General features: G+C 41.1%; 1 protein-coding gene across 4 annotated transcripts in view; it reads left to right on the forward strand.

Moving 5' to 3' along the window:
* The window catches only part of RAB3GAP2 (RAB3 GTPase activating non-catalytic protein subunit 2), a 106,274-nt gene that overhangs the window by 70,991 nt on the left and 18,643 nt on the right, over nucleotides 1-16,640 (forward strand). For 3 of the 4 annotated variants that reach the window (XM_064276894.1, XM_064276895.1, XM_023538701.2), the window contains exons 18-27: nucleotides 1,101-1,191; nucleotides 3,423-3,550; nucleotides 5,502-5,715; nucleotides 6,064-6,161; nucleotides 7,499-7,604; nucleotides 8,138-8,298; nucleotides 9,361-9,589; nucleotides 12,079-12,252; nucleotides 12,355-12,461; nucleotides 16,208-16,274. In XM_064276894.1, the coding sequence (XP_064132964.1) occupies nucleotides 1,101-1,191; nucleotides 3,423-3,550; nucleotides 5,502-5,715; nucleotides 6,064-6,161; nucleotides 7,499-7,604; nucleotides 8,138-8,298; nucleotides 9,361-9,589; nucleotides 12,079-12,252; nucleotides 12,355-12,461; nucleotides 16,208-16,274 (1,375 nt within the window). The remainder of the gene's footprint in view (nucleotides 1-1,100; nucleotides 1,192-3,422; nucleotides 3,551-5,501; nucleotides 5,716-6,063; nucleotides 6,162-7,498; nucleotides 7,605-8,137; nucleotides 8,299-9,360; nucleotides 9,590-12,078; nucleotides 12,253-12,354; nucleotides 12,462-16,207; nucleotides 16,275-16,640) is intronic. The other variant, XM_064276896.1, reaches the window with a different exon arrangement.

The following is a 16,640-nucleotide window of genomic DNA, read 5'->3' on the forward strand; positions in this document are numbered from 1 at the left end:
TACGTCTGTGCATAACATATATTCAGCTTAGACAGTAATAGTAAAACTCATGTCGTAGGGAACACTGATGCGCCCCGTGTGCCCTTCCTCTGCCCTTGCCATCTTTCTGTGCTCATCCCCGTGGTGACCACTGTTCAGAGTCTTGTGTTTCTCTTCCCTTTACTTTTCTCTATCTCACACCTTTATGGATCCTAAGAACATATTGGTGCATTTTCCATGTTTTTAAACTTTATATAAATGGAGCCATGGTTTACGTATTCTTCTGTGACTTTTTTTTCCCCCTTCAATGTTATGTTTCTGGGAGTCATCCATGTTGACATCTGTAGCTATAGTTGATTCATGTTCTAACCTATATGACTTTTAGTCTCTGTCTATAAATAAAGTAGTTTATTTACTTCCTCTTAGTGGACATTTAGGTGGTTTCCACTTATTTTTGTTTTTTTGCTATTACATACAATGATGCTATGATTATTCTTATACATATTTCCTGGTGCGTATATCGCAGGGAGTTACCATGGTACATCCACAAGTCTGGCAAAGGTAGATAGTCTGATAGCACTACGGGATGAATACTATGGGGTGTTGAGGCCTTGAGGTCACAGGGTCTCATATTCAGTACAGGCGGGAGCATAAACTATAACAACTATTTTGGTCAACAATTTGTCATCAACTAGTAGCCCTGGTAGCATAGGCGCTCCTTGGAAACCCTGTGGGTCAGTTCTTCTCTGTCCTATAAGGTCTCTATGAGTCAGAATCCTCGGCAACGGGTTAATGGGTTTCGTTGACGCCTATTTAGTGTAGCTTCCTCAAACTCTTCTTAGTGGTGATAGCGTCGTCTCTTTTTCTGTTTTGTCTTGGCCGTTCTGTTAAGTATCAGTTGCCTTCTAGTTGTTTTCTTCTCAGTCTGGACTTTTTTTTGTCATTTTACCATATTTGTCATGATATGCAGTTGCTTATCACTTACAGTGCAACCTTAATTCTCAGGTATGTATACTCCAAGCTGAAGAAATTTGGTTAGTAAAAGTGTAGGCATAAATATAAATGTAGAAAACAAAATCCTGCCTTCTAAGTACTGGAATTGTTCCATATCTTTCTTCTAGGCGTTGGAAAGCATTTTGGCAAGTGAACGCTTAACATTTTGCTGCCTTAGAAACATCACTCAGACTTTAATGGATACTTTACAAAATCAAGGTAATGGGGTTTGTTCTGATTGGAGGTATGGTCTCCCTTCAGATTTTATAACTCTGGTTATAGAAAGCCATTAACTGCTTATGATACGATCACGTTCCCTTAGCGTGGAAAAAATACATGTAAGAAATAAGGAAACTTATTTCACACCCTTGCTATGTGAGGACCCTTCCCTGCCCCTCCATTTCGTGTCTGCGGCTGATCTTTTATTAGCACTTTCTCTGAACGTATTGGTACTAGTATTGGGGAAAAAATTTTTTTAATCCCTCTCCTGTGAGGAAAGATAACAGTATAGATTGATGAGAAGTGGTTATTCTCATTTGGTTGTAGAATATCGTGGAAGCCACTGGCCTGAGAGGAAAGGTAGCAGATGGTATGTAGAAAACAGCTTCTCTTTTGCCGCCACTGTCTTTGATTTAACTTTATGGGGAGAAAGCTATTTCTAGGGATGGAGTATTTTTTAAGCATCGTGGTTTTGACCAGGGTTTTTTTTAATGACTAAAAATATTGATGTTTTGAATTAATATTTTCATAGTGTTGTAATGTGTGGTCCTACAGCCACCCACATTTTCTCATCTGTTTCCCTCAGGAGCAGAGTTAGGACTTCCTGAATCATAGATGATGACTCAGTTATTAGTCCTGAGCTGTGTGGTGTTTTTTGCTATTCAGAATTACATCTGGGACTGTGGGGTTGTAACTCCACACTCTGTCCAAGCAAGCCAGTGAAATCCAATTTATTCTGAATTCTTCACATCAGTTAAGTTGTATGGTACTGACTGCCATCTAAACTTAGTGCTTCAGCTTCTGCTTGTCATGTTAATCGTATAATTATATAAAGCCAGCTTTATATTTAATCATATTTATGCCAGCTTAAAGTGGCCTTGTAAACAGATCATACGGTGCTTTTTCAGGACTTTAAAAATCCTAATTTTGAGACTTTTCTTCCATTATTGACTTTTCTCAGCAGATATATAAAGCTGACTTTTCATAATGAAGTCCTTTAGTGCACACGACAAAAAGCATAGTACATCTTTAAAGCCCCCCACCTAGCATTTTAACACAATCTCAAGATTTAGTAAATAAAAAGTTGTCTCATCCTGGGCTGGGAGTAAACGAACATCATTTGTTGGAGTTCTTTAAAACCATCACTGGTTTAAAATTCTAGCCATAAATCAGAGTCCTAAAAATGTTAAATATTTAGTATGGTAAGTTTTATTATGGCTATAAGAACTTGAACGATATTCCATATTAAGCTACCTTATGCAGGAGTTCTCAGAGTTTTTAGTGTCCACCTTTTTAAAGAATATTTGTCTTATTTAAATATAAATATTTAAATTATGAAACAGAAATGCATCACATAGAAAGTGACTATTTCCCCAGCAGTAATCCTGAAACAATGTAACACCTGACAGAAGGGCATCATAGATGGAATGCTACCTTTGATCTCTTTGCCAGCTTTTTTTTAAATACTGGTTTTAAATTGTGATAAATACATACATGAGGAAACGTTTGTCCCTTCAGTGTTCTTCCAGCTACAGTTCAGTGACATTCACTCCTGTTCTTCACATTGATCAGCCGTCACCCTTATTGCTTCCCAGAGTTTTTTCTCAATTGCCAGTCTTTTTTGAGGCTATGTTTGTCACAGTGTATGGTTTCTGGTCGAATTTTATTGTCTTTGGCTATCATGATAATAAGAAAAACCAGGGAACTATTATATTTTTGTATATTCTCTGTCTTCTAGCATAATACACAGCATTTGAGTTACAGAGTGAGGGAGAATATTTTCAAAGATGTTTCTAGATCATTTCTTTAAATTTGAGCATTAGATTAAGGTATTTCTTCTCCCCCCGCCACCTTAGAAACCCATTGCCGTCGAGTCGATTCCGACTCCTAGCTACCCTATAGGACAGAGTAGAACTGTCCCATAGAGTTTCCAAGGAATGCCTGGTGGATTCAAACTGCCAACCCATTAGTTAGCAGCCATAGCACTTAACCACTATGCCATCAGGGTTCCCCCCGCCCCACCCCACCTTACAGCACCTTCAAAAGTTAGACATTTTGCCACTATGGAAAAATTATATTTGCTTTCATAACCTGTTATAGCTTAAGCATCCCAGTATTTAATACAACAGAACATCAGGGAACTAGATAATATTAAAACATTTAGTGAAAGAAAAGCTTTTCTGAGCCTCTTAAATATATCTCTTTAATGTGCTTTTCTCTCTGCCTTTTAGAGCTTGAGTCTGTTGATGAAGGATTGCTACAGTTTTGTGCCAATAAACTGAAATTGCTCCATCTGTATGAGTCTGTCAGTAAATTAAATTCCCTTGACTTGCATTCAGATGCACCGTCCTCTGATAACGTGAGTAATCCCAGCCTGCATTGTAGCACACAGCAAGCTCCTTGGTGGTCTCCTGTTCTGTGTGTGTGTTGCTAGTAAAACTAGAAAAGAAAACCAAGAATTGTTTTTAAATCTTAAAGGTCTATAGCTCCCTGCTGGCCCTCTGAGCCTTGTTGCTAAATTTATATTATTTATGCCAGAATACTAATTTTTTCTTTGTTAATCCTGTTTTACTACCCTGGCATTTAGTCTTTCTCAACTCATTCCTTAAGGTTACTTCTTATAAATACAACTTTTTCTGGACAAGGTTTGCCAAATATAATATATTCAGTTTACTGAAGTGGCAAAACTTTAATTTCTTTTAAAGAAAAATGATTCTGTCAAACAAACAAAAATGTCAGTTTTCCTGTGTGGTTGCTAGCAAACTCATACAGCTTGCTTTGTTGTGTACTACATAATGAAATGCATTAAAAAAAAAAATTGTCTTACCTCACAGTGTTAGAAGAATTGTAGTTCATGACTGACTGACATTGATGGTTCTGTGTTTTAATCTATAAAACATGAGAAAGCTACAGCACCTTGAGGTCTCGATTACATCGCATTATTGCATTCTTCTGAGAAGTGTTTACAAAATTCTTACTTTCCATCCAGAGAAGTAAAGGTTCTCTGAGAGGAAGTAGAAGTATTGTCCGTCTCTTCCGTCAGGGTGCTGTGTGACTCTGGGCAGGTTGCCCAGCTTCGGGCCTCATGTCTTCTTATCTAAGGGAGGAGGATTACCGTTAAAGTGAGCTTAGTGATTTGTTAAGCCGCTTATAATGCTTTTAAAAAAAAATTACTCGGTATAGCTGAAAATTAATTGAAGTTTAAGGTAGAATTTTTTATTTTAAATGCACACATACATAAAAAATGTATAAAAAATTTTTAAACAGAAAAAGATTTTTTCTCTGTAATGGAAACAATCTACACATTTTCTAGCATCTTTACATGTATGCATGTATGTATATATCCGTGTGTGTGTGTATATATACATATATGTATATAGTATACATATGGAGCCCTGATAGCGCGGTGGTTAAGAGCTACAGCTGCTAACCAAAAGGTCGGCAGTTCAAATCCACCAGCCACACCTTGGAAACCCTGTGAGGCAGTTCTACTCTGTCCTGTTACAGTCGCTATGAGTCGGAATCAACTGGACGGCACCTGGTTTGGTTTTTGGTTTTATGTATATATGTGTGAGTGTGTGTGTGTGTTTGGAATTATAGATGCATTTTACGTAGCATATTAACACTAATCTACTTGTAATGATATATTCCATGCTTGCCATTGTAAACATCAAAGCCGTTTCTCAGGGTCTTTTCTTTGTGTCCCTACTTTAGCAAATGGGTGAAATAATTCCAAACAGCGAGAATGTTCATGCTGACTGAGCAGTGATAGTGGCACTTGGAGACATTTCTGCACATAAGGTGTATAAAGTAGTCTCAAAGGCTGCCAGTGTCTGTTTGTATTCCCGAGAGCCACATAGAGGACTTCTATGTGGAAGGATACAGTTAGGATTGTTTTAACCATGTTTTTATCTTAAAGTTTTTATGCTGCGTAACAAGTAAGCATTGAATTTCAAGTAGTTTATTTGTTTCCTCAGAATCACAGGAGTTGCAGTTCAGACCGTAGTTAATTTTTTTCTGATTATACAATAATACATATTTATTAAAATTCAAAAGTGGTACTTTTAGGAGTGTAAAGTATCTTAAGATTTGTCTGCTTTATTTAAATAACCTCCTACTCATGAAGTGTGGCAATTCGAGAGTAAAGTTTTAAGCAGAGCGTGTTACAGCTGTCACGTTAACAAATCAGCCACAGTTTCCTTGCCTTAGAAAAAGGAGTTTACTGCTCTGCCTACAGCCTATGTTTTAGTTCAGAGGACGGGAGTTAGCAAGAGACGTGGTCTGTTCTGTTATTTTCCCTTGTTCTTCAGGACTGGGCTGTGTTACTGAAGCTTGATGAAAAAGAACTGCTAAAGCTGCAGTCATTATTGGAGAAGTACAAGCAAGAGAACACCAGGCCTGCCGTCCGATTTTCCGAAGATAAGGATGGCACGTTGCCTGTAAAAACATTCCTGGAGTATTTAGACTACGAGAAAGACGTGATCAACATAAAGAAGATAAGTGAGGAGGAGTATGTAGCGTTGGGTAGGTAGAATAATTGCTCTGTGAATTCTCCCTCATCTGGAAGAAAGCCTGTTAGTACATAGCGTCTCAGAGATGCCGTTTGTTTTGAAATTAAATTAACCAAAGAATTTAATGTATGTTTTTTGGCTAATAAAAGATCCTCTGGATATGTATGTGCTGTGTCATACTAAAGAGACAGTGCTGGACGTGTAATGACTAGCCTTCCGCTTTAATAAATCAAGTAGAGTGAACCACTGTGTCCTCTCACATGCTGTTCTGCTCCTTTGGGACTCTAGATTGCAGTTCAGGAAGATGCTTAGTCCAAATGGTGAGGAGTCATTGGCTAATGTGTTTGGTTTTTGTTTCTAGGCAGTTTCTTTTTTTGGAAGTGTTTGCATGGAGAAAGCTCCACTGAGGATATGTGTCATGCCTTGGAGTCTGCTGGTCTCAGTCCCCAGCTGTTGTTGGTAAGGTTTCTCGTTGCTGGACGCTGCTCTTCCTCGCCGGCGTCATCCAGGACTCAGTTTTAGCTCTGGCTTTTAGTGTATCATAGAACTTACGTGGATGTCTTCTGAGAGTGATCACATAAATTTGCAATCACCATATTTGGTTGAATAATATTTTATTTTTCTTGTTCCCTATAAATTATAACAGGCACATTCCATGCTTGGCCTAAAATAAATTTAGAATCTGACACATATGCCTGTATTTGCAATGAACTTTGAACATCAGTAAAAATTGTCGTTGTAGAAATAACAAAAGATCTTATTTAGAGAACAAAATAAATTTCCCTTAAAGCAATATACAATTATTAAACATTTCTGAATTTTGAATATATAAGTTAGCATTTCATCTCCGTACTAACAGCTGTAAAACAAAAGAATCACCCAGTGGAAAAATTATAACACTAGATTTAGAGATCTGTATTACCCTTTCTGAAAAGATGAACGGAACTTACGGAGTCCCTGGGTGGTGCAGACAGTTAGGCATTTGTCTGCTAGCCGGAAGGTTGGCAGTTTGAACCCATCTAGAGGATGGGCCTGCGATCTGTTTCCAAAAGGTCACAGCCTTGAAAACCTGTGGAGCAGTTCTCCTCTGCACACGTGGGGTCGCCATGAGTCGAAAGCAACTTGACAGCAACAATAACAACAGGGAAGTTACTGCACCGTCAGCCATCAGCTCTTCCTCTCTCTCACACAGACATGCTCTCTTGTATACCCTCACTCACGTATTTTGGCCCAAATTTAGACATCTTACCTTAGTGAGCTTGTTGACTGTGTTAATGTATTGTTTTTATTGAATGTTTAAGTCTTCTAAGAATAGATTGTGTTCTATCTTACTATATGTGAGAAAATAAAACAGTTAAAAGTGTACGTGGATTGTACATGAATGTTCATAGCAGCTTTATTCAGCCCAAAACTGAAAACTACACAAATGCCCTTGAGCTGACAAATGGTTAAATAAGCATTTTTTAATTTAGAAAGATTTCTAGATGTACTATTGTTATTGTTGGTTGTCCTTGAGTTGATTGCAACTCACGGTGACCCCATGTGTGTCAGAGGAGAAATGTGCTCCATAGGACTTGGGAGGCTGTGACCTTTCAGAAGCAGATTGCCAGGCCTGTCTTCATCTTTTAGGAAGACAGGGTCCATGCTCTGCCCGTCATGTTACATGATACAACAGGCAGCTACTTATTTTGCACCTGAAGGCTGAATCACCCATACACACAGATGCGCTCTAGAAAGGTGCAAGATTTTATGTTAAATATTCTTTTAGGCTAAAAAAGCCTTAAATTTTATTTCAGTCTCTACTCCTGAGTGTTTGGCTTTCTAAGGAAAAAGATATTTTGGATAAACCACAGTCTGTCTGCTGTCTTCATACAATGCTGTCCCTCCTGAGCAAGATGAAAGGTAAAAATCTGCTGTATGGTATAGTTCAGAGTTCCCGGCAGTTTATGCTGCGGTCCTTGGAAACAGCCCACAGAATCGGGGGGGACGATCATTTTTCCTGATAAAAGAGAGTACTGCGTGCAAAACATTTGACCGTAGAGATTTTTTAAAGTATGAATAAAAAGCTGGTAACACATTCAAAGTATGCTTTACTTTATGAAAATTGTAATTTGTGCCATCATCACAAATAATGTGATTTGAATGATGCATTTACTTAGTGAAGGGAACAGAAAGGTCTTTGGCGGAGATGATAATTATTTTTGGCTTCATTAGAACAATAATCTATTATATTAGAATAGTTCAAAGTAGTTTTTGGCAGTGGTAAAAATATAATGAACAGGGATTTAAAATTGATTCAGGAACAAGATGACTAGCACAGGATAAAGAGATGGAATATAAATGCTCTGAATAAAATACGTTATAGATTTGTTTTCTGATTCCTTCAGAAGTACACAAATACATCAACAGGGTGCTTTTTTCCCTTATCCCTGCAGTGGCCATCGATGAGACCTGGGACTCGCAGTCCGTGTCCCCTTGGTGGCAGCAGATGCGCGCGGCTTGTATTCAGTCCGAGAACAACGGAGCGGCTCTGTTATCTGCGCACGTCGGGCATTCTGTGGCTGCACAGATATCCAACACTATGACGGAGAAAAAGGTAAGTTAGCAGAGGTGCAGCCTTCACCTGTGCCATCCGGCCCACCGAGGAGCTGCTCTCCCTTTTCTGGGAACTGACTGTATGCAGTGTGGCGGAGCATTTCAAACCTGAATGTGTGTCCTACCTGATTATTTTCGGAGTACTGCTCATAATTTGTTTATTCACATAACATGCATACTTGAATTTAGCATTTACTACATAGGATGAGGGAAAACATACTGAAATGGAGTGCAGAGATCCGGCTGTCTGCCAGTAGCTGGTGATTTGTGACTAGTGCCTTTAAAATGAGTCTCCTGGCTTCAGTTTTCTCATCTGGAAGAACTCAGGACTAGACTGCATTACTTCTCGTTTGTTCTAGCTCTGAAGTTCTACGGCTGTATTTATACGCCCCCCCCCCTTTCATAAACGTAGGTTGTTTCGGGCATGTAGCTTTGAATGACTCAAATGAAAATTCCCTACTAACTTTTTATTTGTGGTTTTCCTCCTCTCTTGAGGATTGAAATTTGCAAAAAATGACTAGCATTCCTTGTACCTCGTGGTGGATCCATCGTTTTTCTCTAGGGGGATGGCGCATTACGTTGGATGAGATGCCTGAATACATCTGTGGAGGCTCGCCTAGCATTGTCAGTTTCAGTCGTTTATAGGCGAACTGGGGTCCTACCAGCTGAACATGTCTGTAACAATGGAGAGTAGGGAAATCTCAGACTTTTTTTGTATAGTTAGCCAGTGCGTTCTGAAGAAACATCAGTATTCTGACTGATACTGATAGAAAAAGCTGTGGCCCTTGCCCAGGGTGGTCGAGAAAACTTTCTGAGGTGAACTTCGGTTGAATCGAGGGCATTACTGCTGGTCTCTTTTTAGATGTCTGAACTCCATCATCATTGCCCCTCAGCCTGCGGTCTACTGGCACATTGTATCGACCCGCATTGTAACATTGTGAAACATCGTCTGTGTGTTGCTTCCACCTGTGTTGGCTACCCATCGGTTTTCAGGGTACATGCTCATTCACATTAATGTTGATTAAGGAGCTTCGCCAGACATCACCCATGCATTTTCTGTTAGTTTTCCCAAACAGTCTTGGGCGCTGATTCAGAGGGCCTCACTGATTCCTGGGAAGCACTTTCTCTTGACACTGAATACTGGAAACTCCTGCTGAAACAACTGGAGGATTGCCTCATACTTCAGACTCTGCTTCACAGCAGAGTGAATACTCGACCCTCCAAGGTATCATCGCTGCAGGCTGAGCCACTCCCAAGGCTTTCTGTTAGAAAATTGTTGGAAGGAGGAAAAGGTAACCTGAAGTTTATTTGAGCATCTGCATCTATATTTTATGCTGTGCTTTCTGTATGTTTAGTATAGAAATGAGTGAAAGAATATGGAAAGAGAACTACACTTGGATTTTAAAAGATAACTCACTGTATATACTGCTTCTCAAAGTCTGAGCCTGTCACTTCCTGTGCAGGCGCCCCCGCTGTATACCCTCCATGTAAAATAGGCCGTGGTTCTCCAAGAGCGGCCAGAGGGTCTCCACCTTCCCTTTCCTTCTACGCGTGTGTCTGCGTGAGGCTGGACGTTCTTCGTTTACTTCAGCCAAACAACAGACCACAGTAGGTTGTACGTAGAAGCAGATTTGAGGATCTAGCTATAAGCCAGACATTAAAGAGATTTGCAAAAGTGTAAAGCAGTGCCATAGTGATTTCCATAAACTATGTTAAGACTTAATGAGTTTATTATTTTTATTTTTAAGTGAATTAATGAAATATTTTAAAATTTCTGTTGTAGTTTCTGATACTGTAAATACTGAGCAATACAACTCATAAAGCCAAGTTCTTTGGGGTTATCAATTTTTAAGAGTGTGAAGAGGTGCTCGCACTAAAAAGCTGAGAACTGCTGGCATGAGTGTAAATTCCTCAGCTTCTGTGCCAAGAACTTTTGGCTTTGAAAGCAATCCGTTTTTCATTGCATTTTCCTTTCGCTTGTTTGCTGGATGTTAGAATGAAGCACGTGTGATTCCCCGTCTCAGGATGTGAGCGGTACACTTCCCTTTGCCTGCCCCTCCCACATGTGCTTATCTGTATCCTATCATCCTTCAAGGCCAGCTCAGATGCTGCTTCCTCCAGGAAACCTCTAAGATCCACTAGCTGCAGGTTTTCTCTTCTTCTTTTTAATATTCACAGAACTTTATATGTGCTTTCTGATGCATCAGTTCCTGTTGTCTAGGAGTCATCTGGAATCCTGTACTTATATCTTACGGGACCGTGTTGTTGTTGTTCGGTGCCGTCAAGTCAGTTTCTCCTCACAGCAACCTTATGTAAAACTGAATGAAACATTGCTTGGCCCTGTGCCATCCTCACAATTGTTGCTATGTTTGAGCCCATTGTTGCAGCCACTGTGTCATTCCATCTTGCTCAGGGTCTTGCTGTTTTTCGCTGACACTCTACTGTACCAAGCAGGATGTCCTTCGCCAAGGGCTGGTCCCTCCTGATAACATGTCCAAAGTACGCAAGATGAAGTCCCACCATCCTCCACTTCTCAGGAGCATTCTGGTTGTACTTCTTCCAAGACAGATTTGTTCATGCTTCTGGCAGTCCATGGTATATACAATATTCTTCGTCAGCACCATAATTCAAAGGCATCAGTTCTTCTTTGGTCTTCCTTATTCATTATCCAGCTTTCACATGCATATGAGGCAGTTGGAAATACCATACTCAGGTGCGCCTTAGTCCTCAAGGTGACATCTTTGCTTTTTAACATTTTCAAGAGGACTTAAGCAAATGTAATTGGGAACTTAACTCTGGAATGAAAATTATCAAATGATTCAGAAGCCAAACATAAGTAATAGGTCACCCAGCACCTGCTTCCGTTTATTTCCATTGAAAGTTGTGAGTTCACTGTGAGGCGTTCTTTTTGTCAATCGGTTTTTATTTGATTGAGAATATGAAGTGTTTGGGTCATGGTAAGGAAAGACTGAGAGAAGAAGTTTCAGTGAATAGTAGGACATAGAGTTTGTTGTACGTAACAGACAAGACTCTTCAAACATTCTGAATGTTTGCATTTATAGTGTGAGTGAAACAGTCTAGCATTATGTCATTTTTGATACAGCTATGACTAAATTTTATACATAAACATTCCTTATAGGCAAATTAATTGACTATTAAAAGTAATATTATGTTGCCCCAAGAAGCCTAGACAAGTATTGTCCTAATCCATCTGTTTTCATTTATAATTTAAATAAAAGTGATTTAAAAGTGTGCTTATTCCTTTGCCCTATTTGGCAAGGTGTATTTTGAATTCTTGAGCATAGAAGGTTTGTGGTATATAGACACATACATACATCAAAAAAAAAAAAAAAACCGTGTTGTCAAGTCAATTCTGACTCATAGCAACCCTATAGGACAGAGTAGAACTGTCCCATAGAGTTTCCAAGGAGCACCTGGTGGATTCGAACTGCTGGCCTTTTGGTTAGCAGCCATAGCACTTAACCACTCTGCCACCAGGGTTTCCATATACATACAAACACATTTATATTTACCTCATGTTTTCTGAGAGTACAGTGATACCCTTAGATACCAAATATCCCACCTGCTCTTCTGAGTTAAGTAGTATATGATCGCATTGCAGTAAGTCTCACGGCTTTCGGGGAGACTTCCAGGCTGAAAGCTGAGTGTTAGCTCTCTTTGTGAGGAAATGCAGGTCAGTACACTACATTGGCGCTGTCCCCCATACGCTGCTGCCTAAGTGTGGTCAACTTTCATCTTCTTACTTGTCTCCAAAATGCAGGTGGCATTGCAGACAGTGTAGCCAAGTGGATATTTAAACAAGACTTGAGCCCTGAAGTATTGAAACTGGCTGACAAAGACAGAGAGGTAGAAAACCCCGATGAACCCAAAGAAGGTGATAACAGATGTTTCCTTGAAACATCAGAGGCAGACATGGACTTAGGAGCCATATCAGGTAATACATTAGTAATGAGAAATAGGAAATCCAGAGCGGAGAGATGTGACTGACTTTGCCTTGAGGAAAATGTAACGTGCTACAGCTGCCTTCTACTTTCAGACCTGCTGCACTTGGCCTATGAACAGTTTCCTTGCAGCCTTGAGCTGGATGTGCTGCACGCTCATTGTTGTTGGGAGTACGTGGTTCAGTGGAATAAGGATCCAGAGGTAAGAGCCCCGTCTTCCTTTGTGTTACTGCTTCTTTGCTCATGCTGCCTACCCGTGAGACTGTTTAATTGAATAAGTTAAGTAGGAACACTGAATTTTTCCTTGTTGGAATGACTGCCTGCTAGGAGCTGTGCTCAGCCTTTTTCATACATTATCTCTTATAATCTTCATGGTAAAACTGTGAAGTAAGGTACTATTATTATACACACCCTTTTTTTTTTTTTTTTTAGACAATAGAAGACAAGGGCTCAGAGAAGTTAAGTGACTTACCTGAGGCCACGCTGCTAAGGAAGTAAATGGGTCAGGACTGGAGCATAGGCTTGTCTACACTTAAAGCGACTGGTTCACTGCACTTCCTAGTTAGGTTGTGATAATTTTTTTTTTTTAATTTCATTCTGAATAGCTTCATGAGATGGCAACTACACAATAGAAAATTCTTAATAGTATAAAACCAAAAAGCCAAACCTGTTGCCGTGGAGTCGATCCCAACTTATAGTGACCCTGTAGGAAAAAGTAGAACACCCCACAGGGTTTCCAAGGAGTGCCTGGTGGATTTGAACTGCTGACCTTTTGGTTAGCTGCTGAACTCTTAACCACTGCGACCCCAGGGCTTCCTCTTAATAGTGTGGTCATCATGAGAAAAGAGTAAAGATGGTGAAGTCAGATATGTGTGTGTTTATTGCTTCTGTCACATTTGTCTCAGAGCATTCAAGAAAACCAGATTGTATGCTGGGTCAACTCTAGTCCAGGGTTAGCCTCCTTTCCTTTTCAGCTCTCTGCTTTGGTATCCTTTTCTACCACTTTGGTCGCCACCCTCTCCTGCAGGACCTTCACCGGGTAGAAGCAGTGGAGAGAGAAGGGCCTTCACGGGGCAGAAGCAGTGGAGGGAGAAGGGCCTTCACGGGGCAGAGGCAGTGGAGGGAGAACGCCCCTTCATAGGTGTCTTAGTCATCTAGTGCTGCTATAACAGAAATACCACAAGTGGATGGCTTTAACAAAGAGAAGTGTATTTCCTCACAGTAAAGTAGGCTGAAAGTCCAAATTCAGGGTGTCAGCTCTAGGGGAAGGCATTCTCTCTCTGTTGGCTCTGGAGGAAGGTCCTTGTCCTCAATCTTTCCCTGGTCAAGGAGCTTCACTGCACAGGGACCCCGGATCCAAAAGACACATTCAGCTCCCATCTCCTAGCACTGCTTTCTTGGTGGTATGAGATCCCCAACTCTGCTTGCTTCCCTTTCATTTTATCTCTTTAGAGATAAAAGGTGGTGCAGGCCACACCCCAGGGAAACTCCCTTTACATTGGAACAGGAATGTAACCTAATCCTCTTTAACATAAAACTACAATCACAGAATGGAGGACAACCACACAATACTGGAAATCATGGCCCGGCCAAATTGATATACACAGTTTTTTGGGGAAATAATTCAGTCCATGACAATGGGGTAGAAGCAGTGGAGGGAGAAGGGCCCATTCACAGGGTGGCAGCAGTGGAGGGAGAAGGGCCCATTCACAGGGTGGCAGCAGTGGAGGGAGAAGGGCCTTCATGGAGCAGAAGCAGTGGAAGGAGAAGAGCCCTTCATGGGGTGGAAGCAGTGGAGGGAGAAGAGTCCTTCGTGGGATAGCAGTAGTAGAAGAAGGGCCCACTCACAGGGTAGCAACAGTGGAGGGAGAAGGGCCCATTCATGGAGTAGAAGCAGTGGAGGGAGAAGGGCCCGTTCATGGGGCAGCAGCAATGGAGGGAGAAGGGCCCTTCATGGAGCAGAAGCAGTGGAGGGAGAAGGGCCCTTCATGGAGCAGAAGCAGTGGAGGGAGAAGGGCCCTTCAGGGGGTAGCAGCAGTGAAGGGAGAAGGGCCCATTCATGGGGTAGAAGCTGTGGAGGGAGAAGGGCCCATTCATTGGGCAGAACCAGTGGAGGGAGAAGGGCCCTTCATGGGGTAGCAGCAGTGGAAGGAGAAGGGCCCATTCATAGGGTAGCAGCAGTGGAGGGAAAAGGACCCATTCACGGGGCAGAAGCAGTGGAGGGAGAAGGGCCCAGGCCTAGAGGCCGGAGACCTGAATTTGGATCCCCAGGGGAATTGCTGACAAGCATGTGGTCTGGCCCGCTGAATAGCTGCACCTGTGTTTTTCTCCCCCCTACCCTTTTCTAATGAAGGTGCCAATCCTTCAGGGTTCACACCAGGATCAAATAAAATGTAAAAACATAAGGTGAATACTACTACTGGCCAGTATGGTCCTTTACTTAAGCCATCCCAGGCAGTGCTGTGTTAAATTGTTCCTTTCAAATCATAATTCATTCCTTTATTGTCCTTGTGTTAGGTTGTACTCTTTCAGAAAAACGTAACTGATAAGCTAGTTCATACTTTACTAATGGTAACCATTTTCTTCCTTCCTTCAGAAAAAAATGTCTTTAATGCGTTACCACTTACGTATTAAAGGAAGGCATTAAAAATGGAAGTGTTTTAAAGAAAGGAATGGACTTGGGTTAGTTAAACGTTGACCAAATGACGTTGTAGGACAGGGATTCTATTGGTAGCCCTCCGTTTGCCCTCTTCAGCTTATTATGGCATGATCAGTAAGCATATTTAGGCTCTCTTCTCAAGTGGAATGTTTTTCCTACATGAAAGAAAAAAGATTTTAGGACTAGAATGATGACATAATTTCTAAAATCTGAATGAATTAATTCCACATTCAAGTCTAAGTGATATTTAAGCAGAAAACTCTGTTTCACAACATTCATTTATAAACCAAAGGCAGCTTAGCTTGGTGGACACAGATGTGGGTTCCAGCCCCAGTGCTTCCACTTACTAGCTGTGTGACCTTAGGAAATGTCTCTGAACCCTTTGTGTCTCAATTTTCTCCTAAATTTAAAGGAGGATTTACTAAATAATTTTGTAGTCAGCACGTAGATTAAACACATCACCTTTGCCAAAACATATTGGTGTTAGAAATTCCCCAAGGGTCATTTCAGTTGTTCCGTGTCTCATAAAGCTGTGATGTAAAATGGAGGAGCCGGGATGGGGGTTGGATAGGGAAAGGAGATGACTGTCGAACAGGAAAATAACAGGAGCAGCAGCCACCGCTTCGTTTTAAAAGGAAACAGTTCTCGTAATGGTGACTGATGGCACTAGTCGACTTGCCCGGCAGTGTGCGCGCATCTTCTCAAAGGGCTGTAGCAGTTTGCAGAGAAAACGTGTGCGTGTTGCCGGACGTGTCGATTAGCGTGACCATTACCCATTATGAGAATTGTTTCCTTTTAAAACGAAGCGGTGATTTTCTTGTTGTTTTGTTCGTTATTATACTTCCTGGGGCCTCAAGCAGAGCCTGGCATGTAGCGGACGCTCAGTGAGCGCTCGCTGAATGATGAGCGGATGAATTGTGCTCGCAGAGAAGTCAAGCCATTGTTTTCACAGCTGTGTGGAGTTGCAGCATTTCCCGGAGAGAACACTGCCCTGGTACAAAAGCCGCAGTGCCGCGGACTGTGGACCCGGACCGGCTGTGAGGCTGTCGGACCCGAGGCCTTCTGGGGTTTCGTTGTTACGTGCTGACGTCGTTAGTGGCTGTGGAGTTGATTCGGACTCATGAAATTACTTAAGAAAAGTTACCTCTTACGTAATAATTCCATGTTCTTATTGCAACATTCCGAGGTCACTTCTAGGTGGAGATTAATGTAAGAAGTCATCATTTGTATTGTACTTTAAACACCTATTAAACAGCACCTCTTTTTTTTCCCCTCTCCGTGTGTGTAAGGAAGCACGCTTTTTTGTTAGGTCCATAGAACACTTGAAGCACATTCTGAATGCACACGTTCAAAATGGTAAGTGAACCGATGTGAGAAACTAATTGATTTAAAAGAGATAAGAGTCTTTAGATTCATAGCCTGTTGTGTTTTTATCTGATGGTCCTACAGCCTAACACATTATCATATGTTACTACATGCAAACTACTGACTGTTTTAACTATTTGAAAAAAATGTAATCCAGAAAAGAGGGGAAAGGAGCAGTGATTATTGTCTTCTGTGCCCATCTGTCCGTTTCCCAAGCTTACGCTGCACATGAGACGGGATATTCCCTGCGAATCATAGATTCCCCTGTTAGCTCACATGTGGATAAGGAAAAAGGTATGGAGCTCTCAGGATGGTGATTCCTGATGAGTAAGTTAGGAATTCAGAAGCCTAAGACTA

Source organism: Loxodonta africana, chromosome 25 (assembly GCF_030014295.1).
Source record: "Loxodonta africana isolate mLoxAfr1 chromosome 25, mLoxAfr1.hap2, whole genome shotgun sequence".
Taxonomy (NCBI): Eukaryota; Metazoa; Chordata; class Mammalia; order Proboscidea; family Elephantidae; genus Loxodonta; species Loxodonta africana.